We start from the raw sequence: 24,615 nt of genomic DNA on the forward strand, positions 1-24,615 counted from the left end.
CTCAAACTGTTAAACTAAACAAACCTGAGGTTGTGATCCTAATGCCCGATACAGAGGGTCTTTCTTACTTGTGTTACTAATGTGTATTTTAATACTCTCACTCAGTCTATTGGTCGGTTGTTCGCTTTCATGAAAGTTAATCCCACAAACCTTCAGCCAGAGTCTCTATATGATGTAATCTGAAACTAAAACTACAATCAAAATCTGTGTTTAAACAATGAAAGCGGCCACTTGAATGTCCACCATGGCCTGAAGCAGTAAGACTCAGGACGCGGTGTGTTTTTTGCTGAGTGCCGGTCTGTGTGTGTGTTGGGACGGCTGCTGACCGTCTGGTCTCTCCCGGTAGAAACGGCACCGTGCTGAACTCCAAAGTCCTGTCGGTGGCCATCAAACCGTCGCCGGCTTCGCTCTCCGCTCCCGTCGTGGTGGAGTTCTCTCATCTGTACAACGTAAGGCAGCCTCGGACATCCAGCTGCGGACTGGGCGTCGCCTCTCAGGATCTCACAGCTTCTTCCTCTCCGTCCTCTGATAGGGAACCAGCAACCAGACCTGCATTTCCTGGGACGAGAGTGACAGGTAAGACCTGCCTGCCTTCCAGCGCAGCTACAGCAGAGTTCATTCAGAATTCCCTGAGACGCTGCTGATCCGTTACCTCTCAAACATCAGTGGGAACAGTGGGAATATACAGTTAGAGTGGTAAATAAAGTGTGTATTGATCTTGGCTGTAGGTAAGCCCACGCTGATTCCCTGCGTGCTAAAGAAGTTTAATCTTTGACAAAGAGAATCTGAAGGATGAACATTACTCACAGGAGTTAAACCCCCGTTCTGCCACCTTTCTTTTCATTTCCAGAACTCAAATACTGCATTCATTCTGTAGAATCCCTGAAATGCCGTGGGAAGAGAGCTCCAGTAGAGAGCTGCTGGCTGGCTGGGCTTGCAGCTCTGGCCGGTCCTCAGGCCGCCGTCTGGCTGTCTCGTCTGGCTGGATGATTTATTGCTTTAATTCCCACTGATGAAGATCATCAGGCTCTTAGTATTCATCTGATGCACCTACAGCAGGAATCTCACAGTTACTGATGAAAACAAAGAGAAGACCCAGAGGAGCAGGATTCAGTTTGGACCAGCGGGGTGCAACATGAGGTTCACAGGACAGAGGCAGACCGCCACTGCTCTGCAGTGTTTTGTTATTAACCGTTACATCCTGCTGACCATGCTGGTCCCACAGGCCTGATTTCTGAGCTCTGCTTTTAGGGCTTCTGGAAAAGGAAATCATGATCCTTCAGTGGCCATGAGAGGAAACAGAACTAAACAGAACTACCGCCACGCTTCGGAGAGGGACGCTAATGCTATTCAGACATGAATGCTAATGCTAATGCTAATGCTAATGCTAATGCCAGGAGACCATGTTTCCAGGTGGAGTGATGCTTGGCTCATTTTCTGTAAATAACTTGCAATAAAAGAGCAGACAAACAGCTTGAAGCACCAGACAGCTCACTCCAGGAGGCGGGCCTTAGGAGCCATTCCACCAATCACGATAGAGAAGAAATGATGGACGCAATATTCAACCAACCAGCGAACGACTGCTGCTCGGGCCAGCGCCGTCTGCTTTAGAGACACTGAGAACATGGACTGAAGCTGAGGAAGGATGAAGCCTCCACCAAAGAAACTCTCCACTGGTTCTCAGACCTGCTCTCACCGCCGATGCACACTGGATGCGGTCCGGCTGCGGAATGGACACCACAGCTAATCCGTAGTCATTAAAATCAATGCTGTGGTGCACACCGGCTCCGGTCCGGCTCCGGTCCGGCTCCGGTCCGACTCCGGTCCGGCTCCGGTCCGGCTCCGGTCCGGCTGTGGAGCTCCGGTCTCTTTCCACAAGGATCCTATTTTTCCGGACGCCGCAGCCCTACCGCGTCAATCCTGACAGAAGCAAGTCGGCTACGCGATACTTGTTCCAAAATAATTGATTTCAAAATAAAACCTGTGTCGTGTTTTTGCCTTAATATTCTATTTTTTTACTTCTTCTGGTAGAATACAGAACAAACAACGTCATGTAGTCATTATAGCTTTAGAGGAATGAACGGTTTTGTACTTCGTCACTGCTGAAAAGTCAAATGACATCAAAATGGCTCAAAACAGCTCTGTGACCGGAGCAGCTCCGTGTTGCCAGATCGGACGGGTTTCTGCCAAATCAAGCGTCTTTTTTGAACACGCCGGACGGGTTGATGAAATGATTATGTGTTTATGACGCGTTTTTTATCATACAAATACGGTTTTAATGTGCATTTTCAACCGAGACGGCGGTTTGGGCTGCTTTCTGTTGAGCAAAACAGGTTTCAAATTGTCTACGGGGGATAGCGACAGATCTGGCAACCTTCTCCACCGGACTGCAGAGACACTGCAGGCGGTGTGAATCACAGTGCTGTGGTGATTCCGTTCCGTAGACGGACCGCAGCCAGAGTGCATCAGGCGTCAGACCGGTTCTTAGACCGGTTCTCAGACCGGTTCTCAGACCCGTTCTCAGACCCGTTCTCAGGCCGGCTGTGGGATTGTCATGGTTGAAGCGGTGATGCTGTCTCTGGGCCTGCAGCTGGTCTGAGTTCTGTAGCGGCGTTCCGGTTGAAGTTCCCGGGTGGATTCACCGTGTCCGGTGCTGCTCCCTGGTAGCCGGCGCCGGGTGAGTCGGACAGCTCCGCAGCTCTGGTCCGGGTGGATGTTAACCTCCACCTTCCAGCTGCTCCATGGCGATGCAGCATGCGGAAAATTGAAGGTGTCGCTCACTCTGTGGACACACTCCTCCTGCCATGATGTGAGCGGCGTCCGGAGAGCGTCTGAGCCGGCTCGTCCTCCCGCTCTGTAAGCATCCTGTTTGCTTAATAGAAGAAGAGAAGCGAGCGTGTCGGAACAGGAGCGGCGAGCGGAGGGGAAGCGGCCGACACGCTGCGGCCGTGTTGTTCTGCAGTTTGGACATTTGCATTTAGATGGCTGCGTACACTTGTTACCAAGATGGAGAGCAGAACATTCTCCGCCTCAGTCCACAGATTAAACGTCTCGCTCGGCACGTTTAAACCTGCTGCGGGACAAAAGCAAGAAAACACACCGCAGTCTGAGCAAAGCACGTGTCTGCCTCCACTTCCTGAATAAATGCAGACACTCACACCTCTGATTGGACTGTTTGTCACCAGCAGGGATTCCAACATCAGTTCCACTCACACTTTCAGTCAGTAGCTAGCATTTAGCTTCAGTTAGCAGTCAACCAGACTGGATGTTCTGTCGTTCACAGAACAAACAGAACATCCAGTACAGAGAGAAAGTCTAGAACAGCTAAAACAAACAGGTCAAAGACAACAAGAAGAACATGCAGAATATCTGGAATATACATACACAACCAACAGAACAGTGAAGGTCATCGCCGTGTGATGCCCGATCCCGCCACATCTCAGAAGCTAACAGTGGTGGAGCCTGGTCAGTACCTGGAGGGGAGACCAGGGAACGGCGAGAGGCCTGGGTGGGTGGGTGGTGAATGGGTGAATGGGTGGAGGTGGAGGTCAGAGGGCCTGGCTCAGTCTGCCCCAGGGCAGCTGTGCCAACAGGCGTAGCTTCCCACCATCGAGTATGGATTCAGTGAAGACTGTGACTCTTAAAGTGACCTTGAGTTCACTAAAAGAAGGTGCTTTATAAAACCAATACATTATTATTATTATCATTATCATTATTTTTGCAATTCAAATTTTTATTGAGTTTTCCTTTTTATAACAAATAAACAGAAAAAAAGGGTTCTGGAGGAAAAAAGAAAAAAAAGAAAAAGAAAAAAAATGGAAGGGCAGGACAGCAGGCGATCAAACACATCTCTACATATGCATTATTCCATAGAGAGGTATTCCATAATCCCGGGTACAGCAGGCATGCAGCACATCTCCATCAAACCAGGACTATCTTCATACCTTCTGGCTCTCCATATCCAATACAAATCTTCCAGTACTGTCCCATTGCTCATCCGTCACCTCAGCCTGACCGCCCAACCTCCCAACATCCTCTCGCATGCCGCTGCCTCCATCACCTGAGCTCTCCACACGTTCAACGCAGCGGCCTGGGGATCCTTCCAACACCTCAGAATTATCCACATGTCACCAGGCCAGTTTTCAAAATGCTAAAGGTATTTTTATTTATGTGGGGTACCAGTGTTGTGTCCCCGAGGAGACACAATCTTGGTGATCTTGGAAGCTCCCAGTTCAGGTAGTTACAGTTACCAGTTACCAATACATTATTATTATTATTATCATTACAGAGAACATCTAGAACAGACAGAACATGTGGAACAGACAGAACGGAGAGAACTTCCATGTGGGTGGATGCAGTGTGAGAGTGGTTGGTGGTAGTCGGAGGAGCAGTTTTACAGCCTCCCTGCTGTCAGTCCACCCCAAGCAAAAGAGTGGGTGTTTTTTAAAACAGATGGGGGTCAGAGTTTCCACTCGCCCCGTTGATATTTTGACTGGAGTTTGCACTTCAAGTTCCCTGGAACACTGCGGAAAGAACAGACTGCTCTGACTTCAGGTTCTCTTGGACACTGTGCCAAGGATGGCTGCTCTGACAGCAGCTGACTGGAGTCATGAACTTTCATCCAAGAAGCATCAGATGCTAACCTCAGGACAGTCTGGAAAACCTGTGGCTGAAGCTACAGGAGAGGGGCTGGCTTCTGCTGGCAGCGGCAGCCTCTCTCAGTCAGCTGACTTGAGTCTGTATTCTCTGCAAACTGACTCCTCGTCTTTAGCTCTGACTCACCAAAAATTCCACAACACCCAGTAGCATGTAGCGCCTAGCGATTAGCAGTTAGCGGCTGTCTGTCATGTCAGGGTCTCACACAGCAGGTCTGGACAGCTCTGCTGTGAAGAAAGAGGACAAACACAACCACTTTTAACTCCAGGATTTCTGGCAAGTCCAACATGAAAATACATGCTGGAACAAAAAATATATGACTCCTTTGAGTTTAGTCTGCACTGGAAAGCCGTCATCAACATGGACCACGTCCGGTTTATCTGTCTGATCAACACCATGGTGTCCCTTTAATCCACATCATCTGTTCCAGTCTGCAGGAGGAGGTTCTGAGCAGTAGTGTCAAATACAGCTCTGTGTGTGTGTGTGTGTGTGTGTGTGTGTGTGTGTGTGTGTGTGTGTGTGTGTGTGTGTGTGTGTGTGTGTGTGTGTGTGTGATGTTATAGAAAAATTAAAAGTTTTGCTCTACAACGGTGAAGATTAATGAGTTAATATTTAGAGAAAATTGGAGTGTTGCTCGGAGGAATTCATCCCGAGGAATTAATGAGGAGCGGAGACGCTCCGTCTGTCTCGCTGTCCTTGTTGTCCCTGCTGTCCTCTCGGCCTGCCGGTGAGGGATCAGACCCTGGAAGGGATGTATCGATCTACTCACCTCTTTACATTTAGTCTTGAATGTTTTTGGAAACTAATATTTGCTTTTTAATGAGATGTTAGGTTCAGTCATTGATTCTCTGCCTGTGCTGGTAATTAGCTCCCTCTAGTGGCACCTGGAACAAGTCTTATTAAAAACAAATACATGTTAATTCAGATAAAAAGTTCTGCACTGTTGGTGAACAGGTCGCACAGCCCAGAAGTGACTGGTGAACAGGTTTGATCGCTGTGATTACAGTTCCTGCCACAGGACTTCTGAGACGTCCCGTAATCTGAACTAGTCCTGGTGACTGTGTATTTCAGAGTGGGCTGCTGACAGCAGAGCTGGGGCGGCTGTCAGGTGTGTTTGTGTACTTCCGTCACTACGCTGTCTGAGATGCTCGACAGCGAGCTTCTTTTTCCGGATTAGGTTGTGATTGTTTCTGTCGATGTGATATCTGTTGCACAGGGTTTACAGGCCTGGTAGAAAACTGAAACTGGAATATTTAAAAGCCAGATTTATTTTTTTAAGTATGAATTTAAGATTGCAAATCATGAATTGTTCTTGGCTCTCCTACTGTGTTGCTTTCTTTCTGAGAGAGAAAGAGGGTGTGCAGCTTGTTCAGACGAGTTGAAGTGAGTTATGAAGCTGCTGCTTTAGAACAGACCAACTGGTCATAAAGACTCATCATATCAGGAGGAACCCGGTGTCTTCTGTGAGCAGACCGCCAGGTAGAGCTCCTGAATGCTCGCCGCGGTGCTGCCTGGAGAACACGCTCCAGCCCATCAGCCCAGGGAACGACTCAGGCTGTTTCAGTCTCGTCGTACTTTTGGACTCTTTGAAATCCTGTTTCCTCATTTTTTTGGTTTGGCATATATCCTTGCCTTTTCCTTTCCGGTTAGTTCGCTGAGCTCAGTGCTGCAGTGAAAAGAGAAGTCCCTGGGAGGTCGCCGAGGTCCAAGAGCACCTTCTCTCCTGACAGATGATTTTTGGATCATCTTCCCTTCAGACGACTGCGAGTCGACTTCAGGGTATTTTGAAACTCTTAGAAAAGCACTGCAGAGCTATATCTTCCCCATCTCACCACTTCCTCACCCTCCCATCCATCTTTGATCTCAACCCTAACCTTAACCCTGGCCTTCATTCCCACAGTAGACATCAACAAACTACACAGAAGTATTCTCAGATGAGACTTCATAACATACCACGGGAGACTCAAATGAACGGCCTTCGTTCCTGGAAGGGAAACACTAAAATACTTTACACGGACACCCACATGAGAGGGAGGTACAAAACCTAATCTGATATGATAAAGACCTAGTGACCGCTCTGACAGCTCACCACAGAGGCCCCTTCAATCAACAGCATGAGTGTTCATCCCTCAGAGACCGGGCCAGAACCGGGACGTAGCAAAACCTGCAGATAAGGGCGGAGCAGCACTGATCTGGAACATTACATATGGGAGGCAGAATGTTTAACTAACTGTGTGGAAGTATGGGGAAACACGTATCTAAATTCACTAAAAAGGCTTGTTATCCTGCAGAAAAAAGCAGGAAGAATTGTCCACAGTGAACACACTAATCCACTGACCGAATCAAAATCTCTGAAATTCCTGGATCTTCTAGAGTTTAAAACGATTCAAATAATAAACAGAGCAAAGAATATTTTGTGACCTCATAATATTTAAAAAGTGCTTCTGAAAGGAAGAAGAGTTACCATGGAGGGAGAGTTCCAGTTTAACGTTCATGAAGTCGGAAGCAGTTTCAGTCTCACAGTATGGAGAGAAAATCAGCGAACAAATTATCAGAGGAGACCAGACAAGGTTCAGATCTAACTGAATTTAAAAGCACAGATAAGGAACTGACTTTGACAATATACAGGATTCTGTGATGAGAGGGTTATTTACGGTGTGTGAGTGATGAATGTTGTTTACGGTGGGCTTTTGGTTCATTGAGGCACTGAAATGATCGAATTGACAAAGATGTAATGAGGGAGGATTCACTCAGCTTTTGACTTCTTCCTACTGCCTTTCTGACATGTGTAACAAGACTCATCACATATTTGGATGTTCATATATATTCTTCTTCTTCTTCTTCTTCTTCTTCTTTTTACATGTTTGAAATGACGTGCAAAGTGCATTGACAACTCACCAATTCAGACTAGCCCAGCATATCGATGAAATCATATTAACTCTGGTAAATTAACAATAAAGAGTCGGTATGTGAGAGGTACAGAAAAACCCAGACCCACAATCGATCATTTTCTACCAACAATCCAGGAAACACCAGAGTCATGGCCAAACCCATGAGATCCCACCAGGCAGATCCATAGTCTCAGGTTCTGAAAGTGAGTCCTACAGAACAGCAGAATAAATAGACTGCTTCCTAAATGTCTTGTCTAACCGCCACTCCAGCTTCATCAGGGACACGTATTAATAATAATGCAGTGACTTTATATATTGCTTACCCGGACACTCAAAGTTGCTTCACAATTGCATTGTCTGTTCATTCCACACTCGGAGCTGGTAAGCTAAGCAATTAGCCAAAGCTTCCCTGTGGTAGACTGACGGAAGTGACCACCGACCCCTCCCACCACCACCAATGCCCAGGCTTCCTGATCTTCTCTTGAGGTCTCCCGTCGAGGTACTGACCGAGGCTTAGCCCTGAGATCTGATGGGATGGGTGGTTTGGCCACATATGGCTTTGTATCGAAAATCAAGTCCATCAAGATTCTGCAATTTGCCATTTTATTCGGTCTTGATGAAGACAAACTCTACACAAACACAGACACCAGGGACGGCCTCAGGGCAGTGAGAAAGTGATAGAGAAAATTTGGAGCTGTAACACATCAATCTCACTAAAAACAGCGTTGAACTCAACCAGGATGTCTACCAACCAAGTCAAGGCCCTGCCAGGGGAAAGGTTTGCACCAGCCTACGCAGACATTTACATATCTGACTGTGAGGAAACAGACTTCACTAAATGCACACATAAAGCCACAGACTGCTGTAGATATCTGAATGACGTCTGGGGCCGCTGCACTCATGGCCCAGCTAAATTTGCATAGTTCACACAAACACTGAAAACACACAACGCCTCGACCATAGCTACCCACACACCCACAAACATGTTGGACTTTCTGGACACTGCCAAAATTAGCCACACCCACACTCTATACAAAGAAGTACACTCCAAAGAAACGGAGCCCCATGAGCCAAATCTCAGCTCCAAAGATTCCATCAAATCTGCACCCAAGCAGCGCTCTGTGAGGAAGCCACCCGAGTCCTGTTTTCAGCACCAAGGAAGTGAGATACTCACAGAGGTTCCTGAAAAGCAGACGTACTTCTCTGTAATGAGCCAATGAGACACAGGAAGACTCATCCTCCTAATAACAACATACTCACTACTCACTACTATTACTGTAGGTGTGTGTCAAAAAAATCAAGAAACATTTCAAGAGCACTCAAGAGACTTGTCCCACACTGGGAGAATACAAAGTCACATCAGCCTGCGGAAGAAACAAAGACATCAGGACATCCTAGTTACAAGCTCTAACCTAAACAAAACCGCCTCCCAAAACCACAACGGGAATCCCTGCATCAAAAGACTTTTATAAAAAAACAGAAAAGCGAAGGAAGTGTATCGCTGTCCCACAGGAAGTTGACATGAACGTACACGTGACCAAATGCAACATGTGGAGCCCAATGCATTGGGAAAACAGGGACAACAGGCCAAGACCCACTGGATTTGGACGTTAAACACGTTTTCCTGCTGAGCCTGAACACAACTGTTCCACACAATTCCGAGACGGACTTCTTCCAGGTCTGACAAAGAAACAAAGGGGAATTCTGGATGGGCCATGCACACCCAGCTCTCTCCCATTCTAATCACAACTGAAAATCATATTCCTCTTTCCCCAACCTGATCCAATGCTAACCTGATCCATTCATGACCCTACCCTAAATCAAATTTACACTAACCCTACCCTCAATCAACCCTACCCCAACCCTAGTCCTAAATTAACCATACCTTAACCCTGCAGTAAATCAACTGTACCCTAATAATACCCTAACTTAACTCTACCCTAACCCCACTTTAAATCAACCCTACCCTAACCCTACTTTAAATCAACCCTACCCTAACCCTAACCTAAATCCACTCTACCCGAACCCTACCTCAAATCAAGCCTACCTAATTCCTACCTTAACTCTGCAATAAATCAACCTTACCCTAATTGAACCCTAAATCAACTCCAGCCTAAACCTGTTCTATATCACCCCAGCTTTAGGCTGTACCTCAGGGTAGGGCCTCTGCAATAAATAAACCCTACCCTAAACCAACCCTAAATCTACTCCACCACGGCCCTATCCTAAATCAGCTCTACCCCAGAATAACCCTACTCTAACCCTACCCGATATCAGCCCTACCCTAATCCCACCATAACCCAGCCATAACCTGTTGGATGGCTCTCAGCGACTCCTCAGAGATTTCAGGTTATTTGTGAGCTTTTTTAAAACTCTGCAGGACTTTCCACACCTCACCACTTCCTGGAGCTCACACCCACTCTGATCCCAGATAGAAGAACTCTTCCTCTTCTGGGTCTGAGTCTGACTTTCTGAAACATGCTTCGCTTTCCCTCCTTCCTGTTTCAACAACAGATATGAGAGCTACCCTCATCTCACCAGGCTGTATGGACATGGCAGTGTGCAGCCGAGCCCACAGCGCTGCCTCACCTGTATGCCTTTAAATAATAGCTTTGATGAAGTGGGGATTGAACCGTTGACCCCACAATCAAACATGACCTGCTCTACTTTCCTAACCACTGCTGCACAATATAATTACTGTTAATGAGTCCATGCTGCTTGTGTGTGCTGGGAACACTTCTGATTATTTATAGTCACATGAGCTCTGGACACAAAACCCAGCCGCTCCACCGCCCTGCTCATCATCAGCTCACTTTTTCATACAGCGTGTAAAAAACCCTTCACCAGCTCAGACGAGGACACGGGCTGGCTCTTTGGTTGCAGATAGACAGATAGACAGACAGACAGATAGACAGATAGATAGATAGATAGATAGATAGATAGATAGATAGATAGATAGATAGATAGATAGATAGATCTTCATTGTCATTGAGCTTAGAGGACAGGACTGTCTGTTTGTCCCACTAGACATGAGAGGATTTCTAACCTGAGTGAGAAGGTGTCTACAGAACAGCTGCTTTGCCAGTTTTTTGAAGGTGGAAGCTTCATGTGATCCACAGTTGTTTGTGAGCCGACTCTTCCAGTGTACCAGGAGTAAAACACCATTTGCTTTCTTATTAATCTTAATTTCTGTGCTTTCTCTTAGTTTTTATACCTCTCAGGATATTTAATTGTCCCTTTCTGTCCACGCATTTGACTCAACCCACTAATCGCTTGCTTGGTTTTCCAATTTACCATTCTCAGTATTCACAGGATTTCCTAATTGATTCATTAATTGCTCTTCACCGTGCGGTGAGTGGACACATGCTCAGCTGTCCTGTCAGTGTCCCCTCCCCCTGTTAGCATGCCAGCTCTGCCACTCATTAGCATATCATTTACATACCAGCAGCGCAACGCTGCTCTTCCAATCAGGTCTCTCTGTGCGGCTATCAAACATCAGGCTCACGGGCTAGAAGCAGCCCGGAACATGGCCCAGCGCGGCCCACCTGGCAGCCAGGACAACCGGCAAGGAAAACGAGAAGAACACTTCATCGCGGTGTTTAGAGTGACAGTGACTTCAAACACACAGCGTTTTGTTCCAGAGGCAACTTTTTCCATCCATCCATCCATCCATCCATCCATCCATCCATCCATCCATCCATCCATCCAATTTACAGGTTTTGTTTAGTTTTCGTGGGAGACAGTACAAACATATTGAAGGGAACAATGTTTTTGACTGTTCTACAGTGTTTTTACCATCATTCAATAGATCTGCTGCTGAATTCAACAGTCTTCAGTGATGTTTTCTTCATTCTTCGTCATGGTCATCATCACCTGTTGAGTCTCTTCACCTCCATGATGCTGTCTCCTAGACGTCTTTTCTTTTGTCCTCAGGTTGGAGGAGATTTGGTGAATTTACTGAGATGTCTTTCAGCTTCTGAGAAGGCTTTGCTGCATGTTGTTGTGTAGGCGAGACCTTTAGTGCAGGTTGATGAACGAACCAGCAGATATCACTCCGTTTCCAGTGAGAGGGAAGAGAAGTCTTCCCCGGGGGAATGGGACTATGTGTTGGTGAACTGCTGTCTTTGTGAGGTTGTTTTATTATTCCACTGATAACGTGGAGGAGATTAGCTGGGCAAAACGTCTCTATATTCAGAACATCATTTATGTTTATTTGTGGAGTGAGACCTTTGTCTTGGTGCCTTTGGATCCTGTACAGGACTGATTCACGCCCCAGATTCCCTGGTCACTCCTGTTCTGCCTCTCAGAGTGAAACATGATGTGAACGTGTTCCGCCGCTCACGCAGATGTTTCTGTTTGTTTTCTTTGTCAATCTGTGGAGCAGAGGCTGAGGAGACAGCAGAGTAATGAGCTGCACTGGAGTGTTCACCTGAGCACTACATTCCCAGCATGCATCAGTGCTGTGTCGTGAGGAGTGCAGAAATATCTGACATGTTTAGGGGTGACAAAGAGGATTTTCTTCTCTCTCAGGCTCACATAGACATAAAAGCACGTGTTAGAAGCTACATAATGCTGCTGTGGCTCCCTGAGCTGGCGTGAGGCTGTGAGGCTGCAGCGCAGCAGCTCCGTCCTGATCGCCGCGGCGCCGGAGCGCGGGGTGGAGGTGTTGCGGGGCAGACGGAGCGCTGTCAGCGGTGTGCGGCTGCCTCTCCTCCGCTTCTCCTCCGCCTGCAGCCGGCCGGGCGCCGCTCCTCCCCCGCCTCCTGCGCTCCGACTGCCGACATGTAAAGTGGAAGAGAAGCGCCGTAACGCGGTGGGATTCGCAGCTTTTCTTCTCTGTTGTATTCACCGCATCGCTCTCTCTCTGTGTGCGTGGTGCGTGTGTGTGTGTGCGTGTGTGTGTGTGTGTGTGCGTGCGCTGTGCTCCGTGCAGCTCCTCTCTGCTGGGATCCTGGGCTGCCAGAGGCTGCAGAGCCGTGCTCGTCGACTCCTTCAGAACCAAATGCGTGTGTGACAGACTGTCCACCTTCGCCATCTTAGCCCGGCTCAATCCCGACATGGTAAGTCCAGCTGATGTCGTTCCGGAGCCGGGGGCTTTGTGAGGATGCATCAGCTGCTTTTCTCTCATTGTCATTACATATCAACAGATCCTCCCTCCCTCCCCTCCCCCTCCTCCCTGCTCTCCGTCTCCACATGCCACAGCCATGCTGCAAAGGTTATTATCGGCTCGCCAAGGAAAAGCATTCTTTGTCCTCCTCTTTTTTCGGCGGTGGTGGCGAGGTGTGTATTTCTGTGCCTGTTCAGTGGAAACGCTCACAGGAGGGGCTTCAGGCTGAGCGTCGCATCTCCACACAGACATGATGAGCGGGATTTCAGAGGTGTTTTAGCAGATTATCATACCTGTACGCCCCGACACACACACACACACACACACACACACACACACAGGATGTTCACATTAGCATATTTGAGCAGACTGGACTGTCAGCGGTGTCTCCATGGTTACCGTGTTCTGTGGAGACGGTGCTGCATGGTTCTACAGTGATTTGTGCACATTTGAGCTCTTCCAGTGGACCCAGGTGTCCTGCAGGGTCCAGCCGGGTCCAGCCTGGTCCAGCCGGCTCCAGCGGGGTCCAGCCGTGTCCAGCCGGGTCCTGCAGGGTCCTGCAGGGCCCAGCCGGGTCCAGCCAGGTCCAGCCGGGTCCTGCAGGGTCCTGCAGGGTCCAGCCGGGTCCAGCCAGGTCCAGCTGGGTGTGCAGGTCTGTGAGAGTCCCTCTGACTCCAGCGTGGCCCGTCCTCCGGGGGCAGGCCGCGGTCTTCATTCAGCACCATTAGATATTATTAGACTGGAAATTGCCTCAGAAGCAGTTTGTTCAGTAGTTGCCGTGGTAACAGCAGCCAGCTCTCTTAAAGACACAGCAGAGGGTGTGTGTGTGTGTGTGTGTGTGTGTGTAGCCTAGCATCGCTCAGTCTGCAGACATGTTGTGTGTGCGGATCGCTGTGTGATGGTTGGTGGCTTTCAGGGTTCCGTTGTTGGAAATGCTCCCTTGCTGCATCTTGGAATGGATTATTTTATTTCTAACCTCTGTCCTGGGTCATCTGAGGGAAGGTTCCTGGGTCAGTCAGTGGCAGAGCGAGCAGGGAGGCCAGACCTTCTCCCAGTTCAGCCACATCAGCTGCTGTCAGGACAGATCGCAGGATAAATGTGCCAGTCGACAGATCTGTTCTGTGGAACAGCTCTTCTTCCCATGTCTACACACAGGAACACTCAGTAGACTGAGAAGCAGGTGCTTTCCACTCAGCTGTGCTTAGAACATGGACATATTGTGTTTTCTTGAAGTACCTGAGCCAGGTTTTGTTTTTTCTGCCAGTTTTGGGTGGGAGTGATCGGAGGTTGAAGGTCAGAACTGCTCTGATTCATTCCGCTCTGATTCTTGTGCATCCAGTTCAGGATTTAGCAGAATTTGTCATGAATATTCACACTTGCATCATTATGTCTTTCTTTTTGGCAAAAGATGATGTTCCTGGAGCACATGATCGGTTTCTTCCAGCCCTGGCTGCAGATCCTGGCAGATGCCTCCGTGTCTGTTGATGTTGAGGTTTGCAGTAATGAGTGATTTGTTGTTTTCTCATGCTAGCACACCAGGTGTGTGTGATGTGTGAAACCTCGGCTCCTTGCTGTTGGAACGTGTGCAGAATGCTGGGAAACGCCTGAGCACCTCCGTCTTTATGTTGGAGAAATATTTACCTGTGTGACGACCACAGAGCGTTGATCTCCAGGCGTCGTCAGATGACTGAGCAGCAGTCAGCCCATCACTGTTAACATCACTGTCCGGGTTTTTGTTGGGAATTACAGGCTTTATTCCAGAAGTGAAAGCCTGTGACAAACTGAGTCACATCAGTCATGGAAACATGAACAGTCTGCTGGACTCAGCTGGCTGTTTGAAGAACTTTACCCTGGATCTTCTTCGCTCTCACTGGAAGGCTTCGTGACAGTTTTTAGCAGCTTCGTCTGCGATCCTCAGACTGGGTGGAGAGTGTGTGCGATCCTCCGTCAGGTTGGGTGCAGAGATGCTCCGTTGGAGGAAGGTTTGGACTTTGATCCATCCTAAGCTGTTCTAGATCTTTCTGCTGTGGCTCTGCTGGATGCTGCTGTCCTGCTGGCCTTTTCAGACTCATACAGGTTTTCCTGCTACATTGCCATGTATTCGTCTCCATCCATCTTCCATCCGCAGCCCCCCACCGCATGATGCTGCCTCCACCATGCTTCTCAGGCGGGTGGTGTCTTCAGTGCTGGTTTTCCTTCAGTTGTGGGCTCCGCTGAGCAGAGCTCCTTCCTCCATGTTTTCTGTGTCTCCAACATGACTGTCAAACTGCAGAAACCACACAGTACCAAACATCCTCTGCCTGACAGAAATACTGATACGTAGGTATTTTTCGGTGTATTTGATTGAGACCTCCTCTGATGGATGCTGAGTCTGCCTGGCCAGTGTAGTAGACATCTGTCCAGGGCAGGTTTTCCTTTTCAAACAGGAACTTTGTGTCATTGTCACATACAGAGGACATTATTATGATCACCTCCATCTTCCAAAGCAGACGCCTGGGATGATCTTGGTCACTAAACCAAAGAGGAGAGTAGGCTGATAAATGGACCGGGCGCATGCCGTTTGCCAAACGTTGCCCCGCCATGGTGCTGAAGAGACACTAGGATGAAGAAGTTGGCAGCCACGTCACACATCTGTCTGCAAAACGTGCAACATTAGCTCCCAGTCCTGAAACATGCGAAGATGTAAATCCTTCCACATGTCACCCGATACCTGAGGACCGATGTCACAGTGGGAGCAAAGCTGCAGACTTCCTGAAAGCTGTGTTGGGGCTGGGACATGCATCGGAACGGTCACGGTCACATATATCACCTCCAGCACGAGCAGCGTTACACGCCGGCCTGTTATCGGTGTGTGACTGGTACATTGTCAGGATGTTGCCAATATATGGTCGATAAGTTGCTGGTATGTTGTCAGTATGTTGTTGGTCCGTTGCCGTAAGTTGCCAACATGTTGCCAGTGTGTAGCTGACATGTGGCCTCTCTGTTGCCAGTGTGTCAGGGCGGTGTCGTCAGTGTGTTTGCAGTGTGTGTTCAGTCTGTTGCTGATCTGTTGTTGGTGTGTTGTCTCAGTGTTTTCAGTATGCTGCTGTCGGGATGTCTCTGGTATGTCCCAGGTGTTGCCAGGTCTTAGCCCTTTAATGACGTCTGATCCGTCAGATCTGAGAAGCTGAGCGGGCCTGTCTGTCCAGGACGGGGGAAGTCTGGTGGATGCAGCGTGATGCAGGCTGATGGTCTGTCTTCTGTCAGTAGCAGGGTCGCTGTGGTTACATGTAGCTCACCACCATTCAGTATGCAGGGAGTGAGGCGCTATATAAACCAATGCATTATGGTTAATGAGCTGGTTTGTCTCTGGTATGCAGCTGGTATATTTCCAGTGTGTCGTCTTTATTTTGCGGGTATGCCGTCGGCTTTTGTTGATCTGCTGCCCACATGTCAGTATGTAGCTGACATGTAGCCTCTGTGTCGTTGGTTTGTCCTCAGGATGTCCTCAGGATGTCCTCAGGATGTCCTCAGGATGTTTTCAGGATGTTGCTGGTGTATTGCTGGTGTTTGTCTGGATGTTGTCAGTTTGCTGTTTGCGTGTTGTCAGAATGTCAGGGTCTGTTGCCAGCACGCTGCAGTGTGTTGTTACTGGTATTTAGCTGCTGTGTTTATGGTGGACTGTCAGTATTTTGCTGCTATGTTTTGTTTTTTGTTTTGTTTTTTCTGTGATCAAATGTTTAATCTAATTTGAAGAATGATAATAATAAACTGAAACAAAAATACAGCAAGACAAATGTCTTCCAGCGTTCCAAAAATTAGCATGTCTCACAAACACAGCAATCATACGTCTTGAAATGATAACAGCAGCAACGATGAACAAGTGTATATTATGTTATTTTTGTGGCAGATTAATCAAAACCAGTTAGAAACAGAATCCTTTGACCCACCCACCCCTGTACCTGTAATCCTCGAAGGAGAGTCTGGAGTAAGGACCAAGGCTGCTGACTCCTGGACTCCAGCTCTTAACACCTCCAAGTAGACAAAGTCCAGATGTGCTGCAGCCCTCGCTCAGAAAGGAAGTGAATGTTCCAGGTTCCAGCAGGTCTCAAACAAAATGTGTGCAGCTGTCAGTCCGACCAGAAGGATTCTCTTCATGTCAGATCCGAAAGCCGTCCTGATAGGCCACTGAGAATCAGCAGCGGTGTTTTACTGGGATGGAGTCAGTGTGTTGTTGGTCTGTCTCTGGTGCGCTGTCAGGATGTTGTTGGTCGTTGACGATAACGCTGAGGGAGGCAGGAGGTTCAGTTTAGACCGTCTCAAGGCTGAAAAAAATACTGAAAAACAAGTCTGGCAACAAAGAGCATGCTGATTTGGTGTCCAAATATTTTGTTATGGGCTCCAAATCCCAGTTTTAGTCGAAAATTATCGAGTTGAACTGTGAATTATGCAAGCCTCATATGTCGGGCTTCGAGTTAACGCTGGTTCAACCGAACAAGTTGATGGTGCTGCTGAAGCTCCTGAAGCTGTTTGGTTTAGCATCTCCTGTTACCACCTGAAAGCTGAGCGTGCACGCTCCATACCTTTGTCTCTGTTGTTTGGGTGTTTCTGTGTCAGACTTACAGCTCCACCTAAAGGCCTGGAAGATATACGACAACGTTTTGAGTCGTTCTGAAGAGAAACACTTTAAGAACCACCGAGAGGCAAAAGATGGATTTGACTCCTGAGGACAGAGAGGACCAGACTGGACACAAACGAGTTGAGACACGTGAGGATCTGTGGGTGGAGGAGGTTCAGAGGGGTGTCGGTGGGTGGAGGTGGTTGACAGTCCTCCTGGTAGTAATAGTTAGTGCTGCACGATTATCGCAATCGCGATCGCAATCGCAATGTCAGCACGTGCAATTACGTAATTGCAAAACGGGTGCGATTGTGCAATTATTAAAAAAAGTGTAAACAAAAAAACCCTAACCCGGAGAGAGAGCAGATGTCTGCTGCAAGTCGTCTGCACTCGCTAACAGGACAGCTGGAGCGCAGTTGTTTGGGTGCATTTACGCATTTTCACAGCGTGTCCCGACGTGGTGCGGGGTTTGTTCGCTGCGTTTCATTGGTCAGGTCAGCACAGGGTGCGCTCGCGAACAACACCAGCGTATCCAGGAGAGGTGGAGCCATCATGGCGGACGCAGAGACTAGCGGCTCCGGGAGTGACGCTAAAAACTCAGGTCTTTTTTTCTTTCATGTTGTGATTTTTTTTAATAATTGAAGTTATATAAACTGGAGTTTAAAAAAGAAAACGGGACAATGAGCAAATGTGACAGTTTGGTTATTTTTAAGTAATTATTTGAATTTAGAGGAATTTCAGAGGAAAAATACATACTGTGATATATTCCGTTACCGTGATATGAAATTTCTGATACCGTGATATAAGATTTTGTTCATAGCGCCCAGCCCTCTCTGTGGTGAAGTTCTGTGTTATCATTCCAGTGTGTGTATCACACAGAAGATACTTCACTGCTTTCAGTTTACAGAGATGTGCCTTTTTAACTTGTACAATGCATAATTCTGCTATTTTGAATAAAAACAGAACAGTTCTGTTGTGCTGGACACTGTTGTTTGTTTACAGTAAGTTTGGATATTTTGAGAATTATTACACAATTAAATTCCTCAGTAATCCATCTCTGCTTTTTCCTTGATTTATTCCCCGTGATAACCAAGCAAGTCTGTAGACTCATGATGAACCAACTTTTTTTATTATATCACAAGCACAATCGCAATATTGTCCACCTAATCGCCAATCGCACCTTTTCCCCAAATCGTGCAGCACTAGCAATAGAGGACCTGAAGCTAAGCTAACAGTGCAGGACAACCTGTCCCCAGCAAACAGGAGCAGAAGGGAAGACATTCAGTCCTGGACAGAGGAAGAGACCACCATGCTGGACAGAATGGGACTGGTGGACACCCAGCAGCAGGACAAGCTGAAGAAAGACAAACACGGACCCCTGAAAAGTGCAACAGTAAAGACAGCAGTGTTAGATGTCAAGTTTAACTTGGCCAAAAATAAATGTTTTAATACCAACCAACCTTCTGATTTCAAATCTTCAAATGTCTCAAAAGAATAACAGGAAACATTTTTCCTATCCCCGCGGCTGACGTGACCTCTGACCCCTCTACGTTGACCTGGGTTTTATTGAGAGAGGTCAGAGTAAACGGGGAGGAAGAGGTTTAAACGCCACACTTTCCAGGTTATTCATCAAAACATTTGAAAACCATGAATCATTTCCCTCCACATCAAACCCAATAAGATTTGTGGTTGAAATGTGATCAAATGTGGGGAAATTCTGTGAGTTTGAGGCCTTTTTCAGGCCACTGTAGGTCATGAGATGTTCTTTATAACATCTGTTTGGATTCTGGAACTGCTCTGCTGTTCATTTTGAACTGTCTGAAAACACTTTGGAGCATCTCAGCTGTTAGCATTGTACTGAAGCTGCTTTCATCTGTTTCCTGAAAGGCTTGTTGTAAGAACACCGATCAGTGAGCATGGAAGCATCACAGCCCGACTCGCTGTGCTGCAGCAGAAAGAACCTCCTCCTCTGCTTTGCATTCTGGGACGTGGCCTGCTTCTGACATATGCAGATATGATTTTGACAACCTCACAGGAGGGAAACGCTGATGTCTGGGGTCAGAGGGCCACATGCTCAGTGGGAGGATTCCAGATATGTCCTTGGAATGGTGCTTTCAGACCATTTCTGAGTCGTCATGCTCATTCACACCACAAGATATTCGTTGAAATCAACAGTAGGCGGCAGGAGAACTGTCTGCAGTGCCACGGAAATGTTAGCAGTGGAGGGAGAAGGGATTTATTTCATTTAATGTTCTGTTCATGGCACCAGATATGTCATGATACTTTTATTTTTGGTGGGAAAAAACCCCTCCAGTTTCCAAACATTTTTAATTTTGCATATTTATTGTAAATTCCATGAATAAACCCCAGTGAAGTGTCATCATGGCCCTGATCTGCTGGGAATGTTACTGATAAACAGACTTAAATACACATGGAAGCTAACTGACACCCCACACACACCTGTTACAGCTGGAATTCAAACATTTCATGCGGTACTGCCAAACCCAACGTACTAATTTATATGTGGGCTGAATGACTGAAAATTCCATCATTGTGAGTTTGGCCAGTGTTAGTGTTGGTACCGCAGGCTGTCGGTCTGGGCTGAGCGTCACTGGTCCAGGGGTCTGCTGCAGACCGCTTTATGTGTGTCTGTTCTTAACCTGGACCTCGTCTCTGTAATAAGGCGTGGTGATGATGTAAGTTTGGCTGCAGGTCCAGGGTGGAAGCATGTCTGCATGTTCTCCCTGCAGGTCCAGGTGTCTCTTCCATCATGGCCGGGTTCACTCCACCTCCACCGGACTCTGCTCCGGGATGGAGGGATGATGGACGGGTGGATTGAGGGGTGGATGGAGGAGCTTCAGCTTTGTCTGTCCTCATTGACTTGTCTTTTATACCCATCTGTCCTCTGTCTTCACTGATTCGTCCTCTGTTGTCTTTCCTCTGTCCTCGCCGAGCTGTCCTCTGTCCCCTGTCCTCGCTAAGCCGTCCTCCTTGCCTCCAGCTGTGAGACAGCAGTCTGGACGCTAGATGCCACCTGGGGGACGCTGTGATAGCGGCAGCTCGTGTCGCCAGCCGTCCTCGTCCCCGCTCCTGTCCCCTCCCCTCCCCCACACTCCGTTATTGTGAGACGGTCATGGCAACCGCGCTAATTATTCCTACCGCAACTGAGAGCAGCTTCCAAAGGCCCCGCCACTGTCTGCAGCTCTACCCCGACAGCCCCGGCATGACAAACACCCCGGCCCCCCGGCCCCCTCCCCATCCCTCCCTCTGCTCCTCTTCCTCTCTCCAGCACTCGCTCCGTCGTCAGAGCGTCTCTCGTCCTCCGATGCAGGACTGCCTTCCTCCTGCTGCTCCTCTTCTCTCCATTTCTCCGGGTCCAGTTTTTCAGCAGAGCTTCAGAAAGAGAATCGGTGCAGTCAGAGGAAAAGCGCCTGACGTGACCCTACTGCCACCGCGAGAGCCGTCCTGCCGTCATTTTGGACGCCACAGCCGGCGTGACGGCCCTCTCGGGCCCATTAGCCAGCGTTGTAGGAGCAGCTGATACGTGAGCGGGGCGGACCGCGGGCCGGTTTACACTCTGCTCATGTTCAGTCACTGAAGAAACTGGTCGTCATGCTGCTAAAGGCTCCTGTGAGGCTGCTGCAGGGACACAGTGTTCAGAGGGGACAGACAGAGCTACAGATGATTCATAATGACAGCCCGGCACGGGACATGTTCAATAGCTAGCAGTGTAGTAGAGTATTAGCATGGTGAGGATGGTCGAATGGGCTTTATTGTGGCTTGACTGTGGTCTCATCCATGAGGACATAAAGACACTTGTCCCACAGAATCCCTAAAATCATGTTCGAGCGAGCAGAACATGGACGGCGTGAAAGGAGGACTCGGTGCTGACAGGCCGGCTGCAGGCAGCTGCTGGACTGTCTCAGACGCCGGAACAGAAGCTCCAGAAGCTTCCTGGAAAGCAGCTTCAGGTCCGTCAGTAACTAACAGATACTCATCTCTGGGTACAGAGGAGATGCACCGTATCGTCTGGTGCTGGTGCCACAGTTCTCTAGACTCCGTCAGTCAACCGACTGGACTTCATCCGTTCTAACACACTGCACTGCAGTGGAAGGCAACACACACACACACACACACACACACACACACACACACACAAAGAAGTCATTCAAAGAATGAAGAATAAACACGACCTTAACTGAGAGAAATCTGAGGATTTACAGAGCCGCTGGTCACCATGCTGCTGTCGGTTTGGGGAGACTCTTCTGTGGAGTCGCTCAGTCACTCTGAGGTTTTTCTCCCTTTAGTCCGGTCCTCCGGTCCTCCGGTCCTCCGGTCCTCCGGTCCTCCGGTCCTCCGGTCCTCTGGTTCTCTGGTCCTTCGGTCCGCCGGTCCTCCGGTCCTCTGGTCCTCCGGTCCTCCGGTCCTCTGGTCCTCCGGTCCTCTGGTTCTCTGGTTCTCTGGTTTTGTGACTTGCTGTTTCGGAGATTCTCCAGTTCTCTGTGGTTCTCCTGTTGCCTGATTGTTTCTGTGGTTTTGGAGCAAAGCTAGACCAGCTAATAGCTGAGTTCAGCTATTAGCTGAGGAAGTAAAAGTTAGTGTGTCTCAGCAGACGCTTTTTCCATTCATAACACACACACACACACACACACACACACACACACACACACACACACACACACACACACACACACACACTTTTTAAACTCACTGCAGTGCAGATTAATCAGAGAGATTTAATTAACTTGGCCTCGGCACACACATCAAACCTGGAGACAAGACAGGCTATAAACTCAGCCAATTATCTCCAGCATGAGGGCGGAGGTGTCCGCCGGGGGCGGGTGGGGTCGGGGGTGCTCTACTCCTTTGTGTCCAGGTCATCTTTTGTCCACCCACCCAGTACCAGCCAGCAGCTGCAGAGCTTTTCTGCTAGACCTCTTCCTGATCCACACAGATGAGACCAGTCCGGCCTGACGGAACCTGACAGAACCTGAAAGAACCTCACAGAACCTCACAGAACCTCACAGAACCTGACGGAACCTGAAAGAACCTGACAGAACCTGACAGAACCTGACAGAACCTAACAGAACCTGACGGAACCTGAAAGAACCTCACAGAACCTGACAGAACCTGACAGAACCTGACAGAACCTGACAGAACCTGACGGAACCTGAAAGAACCTGACAGAACCTCACAGAACCTGACAGAACCTCACAGAACCTCACAGAACCTGACGGAACCTGAAAGAACCTGACAGAACCTGACAGAACCTCACAGAACCTCACAGAACCTGAAAGAACCTGAAAGAACCTGACAGAACCTGACAGAACCTCACAGAACCTGACAGAACCTGAAAGAACCTGACAGAACCTGACAGAACCTGACAGAACCTCACAGAACCTGACAGAACCTAACAGAACCTGACGGAACCTGAAAGAACCTCACAGAACCTGAAAGAACCTGACAGAACCTCACAGAACCTGACGGAACCTGAAAGAACCTGAAAGAACCTGACAGAACCTCACAGAACCTGACAGAACCTGACAGAACCTAACAGAACCTGACGGAACCTGAAAGAACCTCACAGAACCTGAAAGAACCTGACAGAACCTGACAGAACCTCACAGAACCTGACGGAACCTGAAAGAACCTGAAAGAACCTCACAGAACCTGACAGAACCTCACAGAACCTGACAGAACCTGACAGAACCTAACAGAACCTGACGGAACCTGAAAGAACCTCACAGAACCTGAAAGAACCTGACAGAACCTGACAGAACCTCACAGAACCTGACAGAACCTGAAAGAACCTGACAGAACCTGACAGAACCTGACGGAACCTGAAAGAACCTGACAGAACCTCACAGAACCTGACAGAACCTCACAGAACCTCACAGAACCTGACGGAACCTGAAAGAACCTGACAGAACCTGACAGAACCTCACAGAACCTCACAGAACCTGAAAGAACCTGAAAGAACCTGACAGAACCTGACAGAACCTCACAGAACCTGACAGAACCTGAAAGAACCTGACAGAACCTGACAGAACCTCACAGAACCTGACAGAACCTGACAGAACCTAACAGAACCTGACGGAACCTGAAAGAACCTCACAGAACCTGAAAGAACCTGACAGAACCTCACAGAACCTCACAGAACCTGACGGAACCTGAAAGAACCTGAAAGAACCTCACAGAACCTGACAGAACCTCACAGAACCTGACAGAACCTGACAGAACCTAACAGAACCTGACGGAACCTGAAAGAACCTCACAGAACCTGACAGAACCTGACAGAACCTGACAGAACCTCACAGAACCTGACGGAACCTGAAAGAACCTGAAAGAACCTGACAGAACCTCACAGAACCTGACAGAACCTGAAAGAACCTGACAGAACCTCACAGAACCTGACAGAACCTCACAGAACCTGACAGAACCTGAAAGAACCTGACAGAACCTGACAGAACCTCACAGAACCTGACAGAACCTGAAAGAACCTGACAGAACCTGACAGAACCTGACAGAACCTGACGGAACCTGAAAGAACCTGACAGAACCTCACAGAACCTGACAGAACCTCACAGAACCTCACAGAACCTGACGGAACCTGAAAGAACCTGACAGAACCTGACAGAACCTCACAGAACCTCACAGAACCTGAAAGAACCTGAAAGAACCTGACAGAACCTGACAGAACCTGAAAGAACCTGACAGAACCTGAAAGAACCTGACAGAACCTGACAGAACCTCACAGAACCTGACAGAACCTGACAGAACCTAACAGAACCTGACGGAACCTGAAAGAACCTCACAGAACCTGAAAGAACCTGACAGAACCTGACAGAACCTCACAGAACCTGACGGAACCTGAAAGAACCTGAAAGAACCTCACAGAACCTGACAGAACCTCACAGAACCTGACAGAACCTGACAGAACCTAACAGAACCTGACGGAACCTGAAAGAACCTCACAGAACCTGACAGAACCTGACAGGTCTTCAGAGAACTCACAGTTCCGTCTCATGGACTCTAAGGGACGGGTTGGACATGCAGTCATGTGGTGCTGCTGGAGTTCCTGAGCTCTGCTCCTCCTTCACACAGTGAAAGTTGGTTAGATTTTGAGAAGACCACCTCATCTGGATTGTTGCTAGTGTGCTGAGTAGGAAGCAGTGGGGGCTTCCCTTCAGCTCCCCAGAGCGCCACCCTGAGGCCGCTCGCTACAGATGGGCAGCCTTCTGAACCGATCCGGGTCCGGTGCTCAGCGGAACCAGCTTTCTGTCCCTTTGTGTGTGTTTATGTTGGGATAAATGTTAATTTCTTGCTGACTGCAGAAGAGAGGCTAATGGATGCTAGCATGCTGA

The 24,615-nt window shown here is 48.4% G+C and overlaps 1 protein-coding gene across 1 annotated transcript in view; it reads left to right on the forward strand.

Annotated features, from left to right (window-relative positions):
• LOC115397246 (adhesion G protein-coupled receptor B1-like) overlaps positions 1-24,615 on the forward strand; it is a 114,255-nt gene that overhangs the window by 55,427 nt on the left and 34,213 nt on the right. Inside the window, exons 15-17 of the mRNA XM_030103476.1 lie at positions 347-449; positions 533-576; positions 12,481-12,607. Coding sequence (XP_029959336.1) covers positions 347-449; positions 533-576; positions 12,481-12,607 — 274 coding nt within the window. The remainder of the gene's footprint in view (positions 1-346; positions 450-532; positions 577-12,480; positions 12,608-24,615) is intronic.

This window comes from Salarias fasciatus, chromosome 11 (genome assembly GCF_902148845.1).
Source record: "Salarias fasciatus chromosome 11, fSalaFa1.1, whole genome shotgun sequence".
Lineage (NCBI taxonomy): Eukaryota > Metazoa > Chordata > Actinopteri > Blenniiformes > Blenniidae > Salarias > Salarias fasciatus.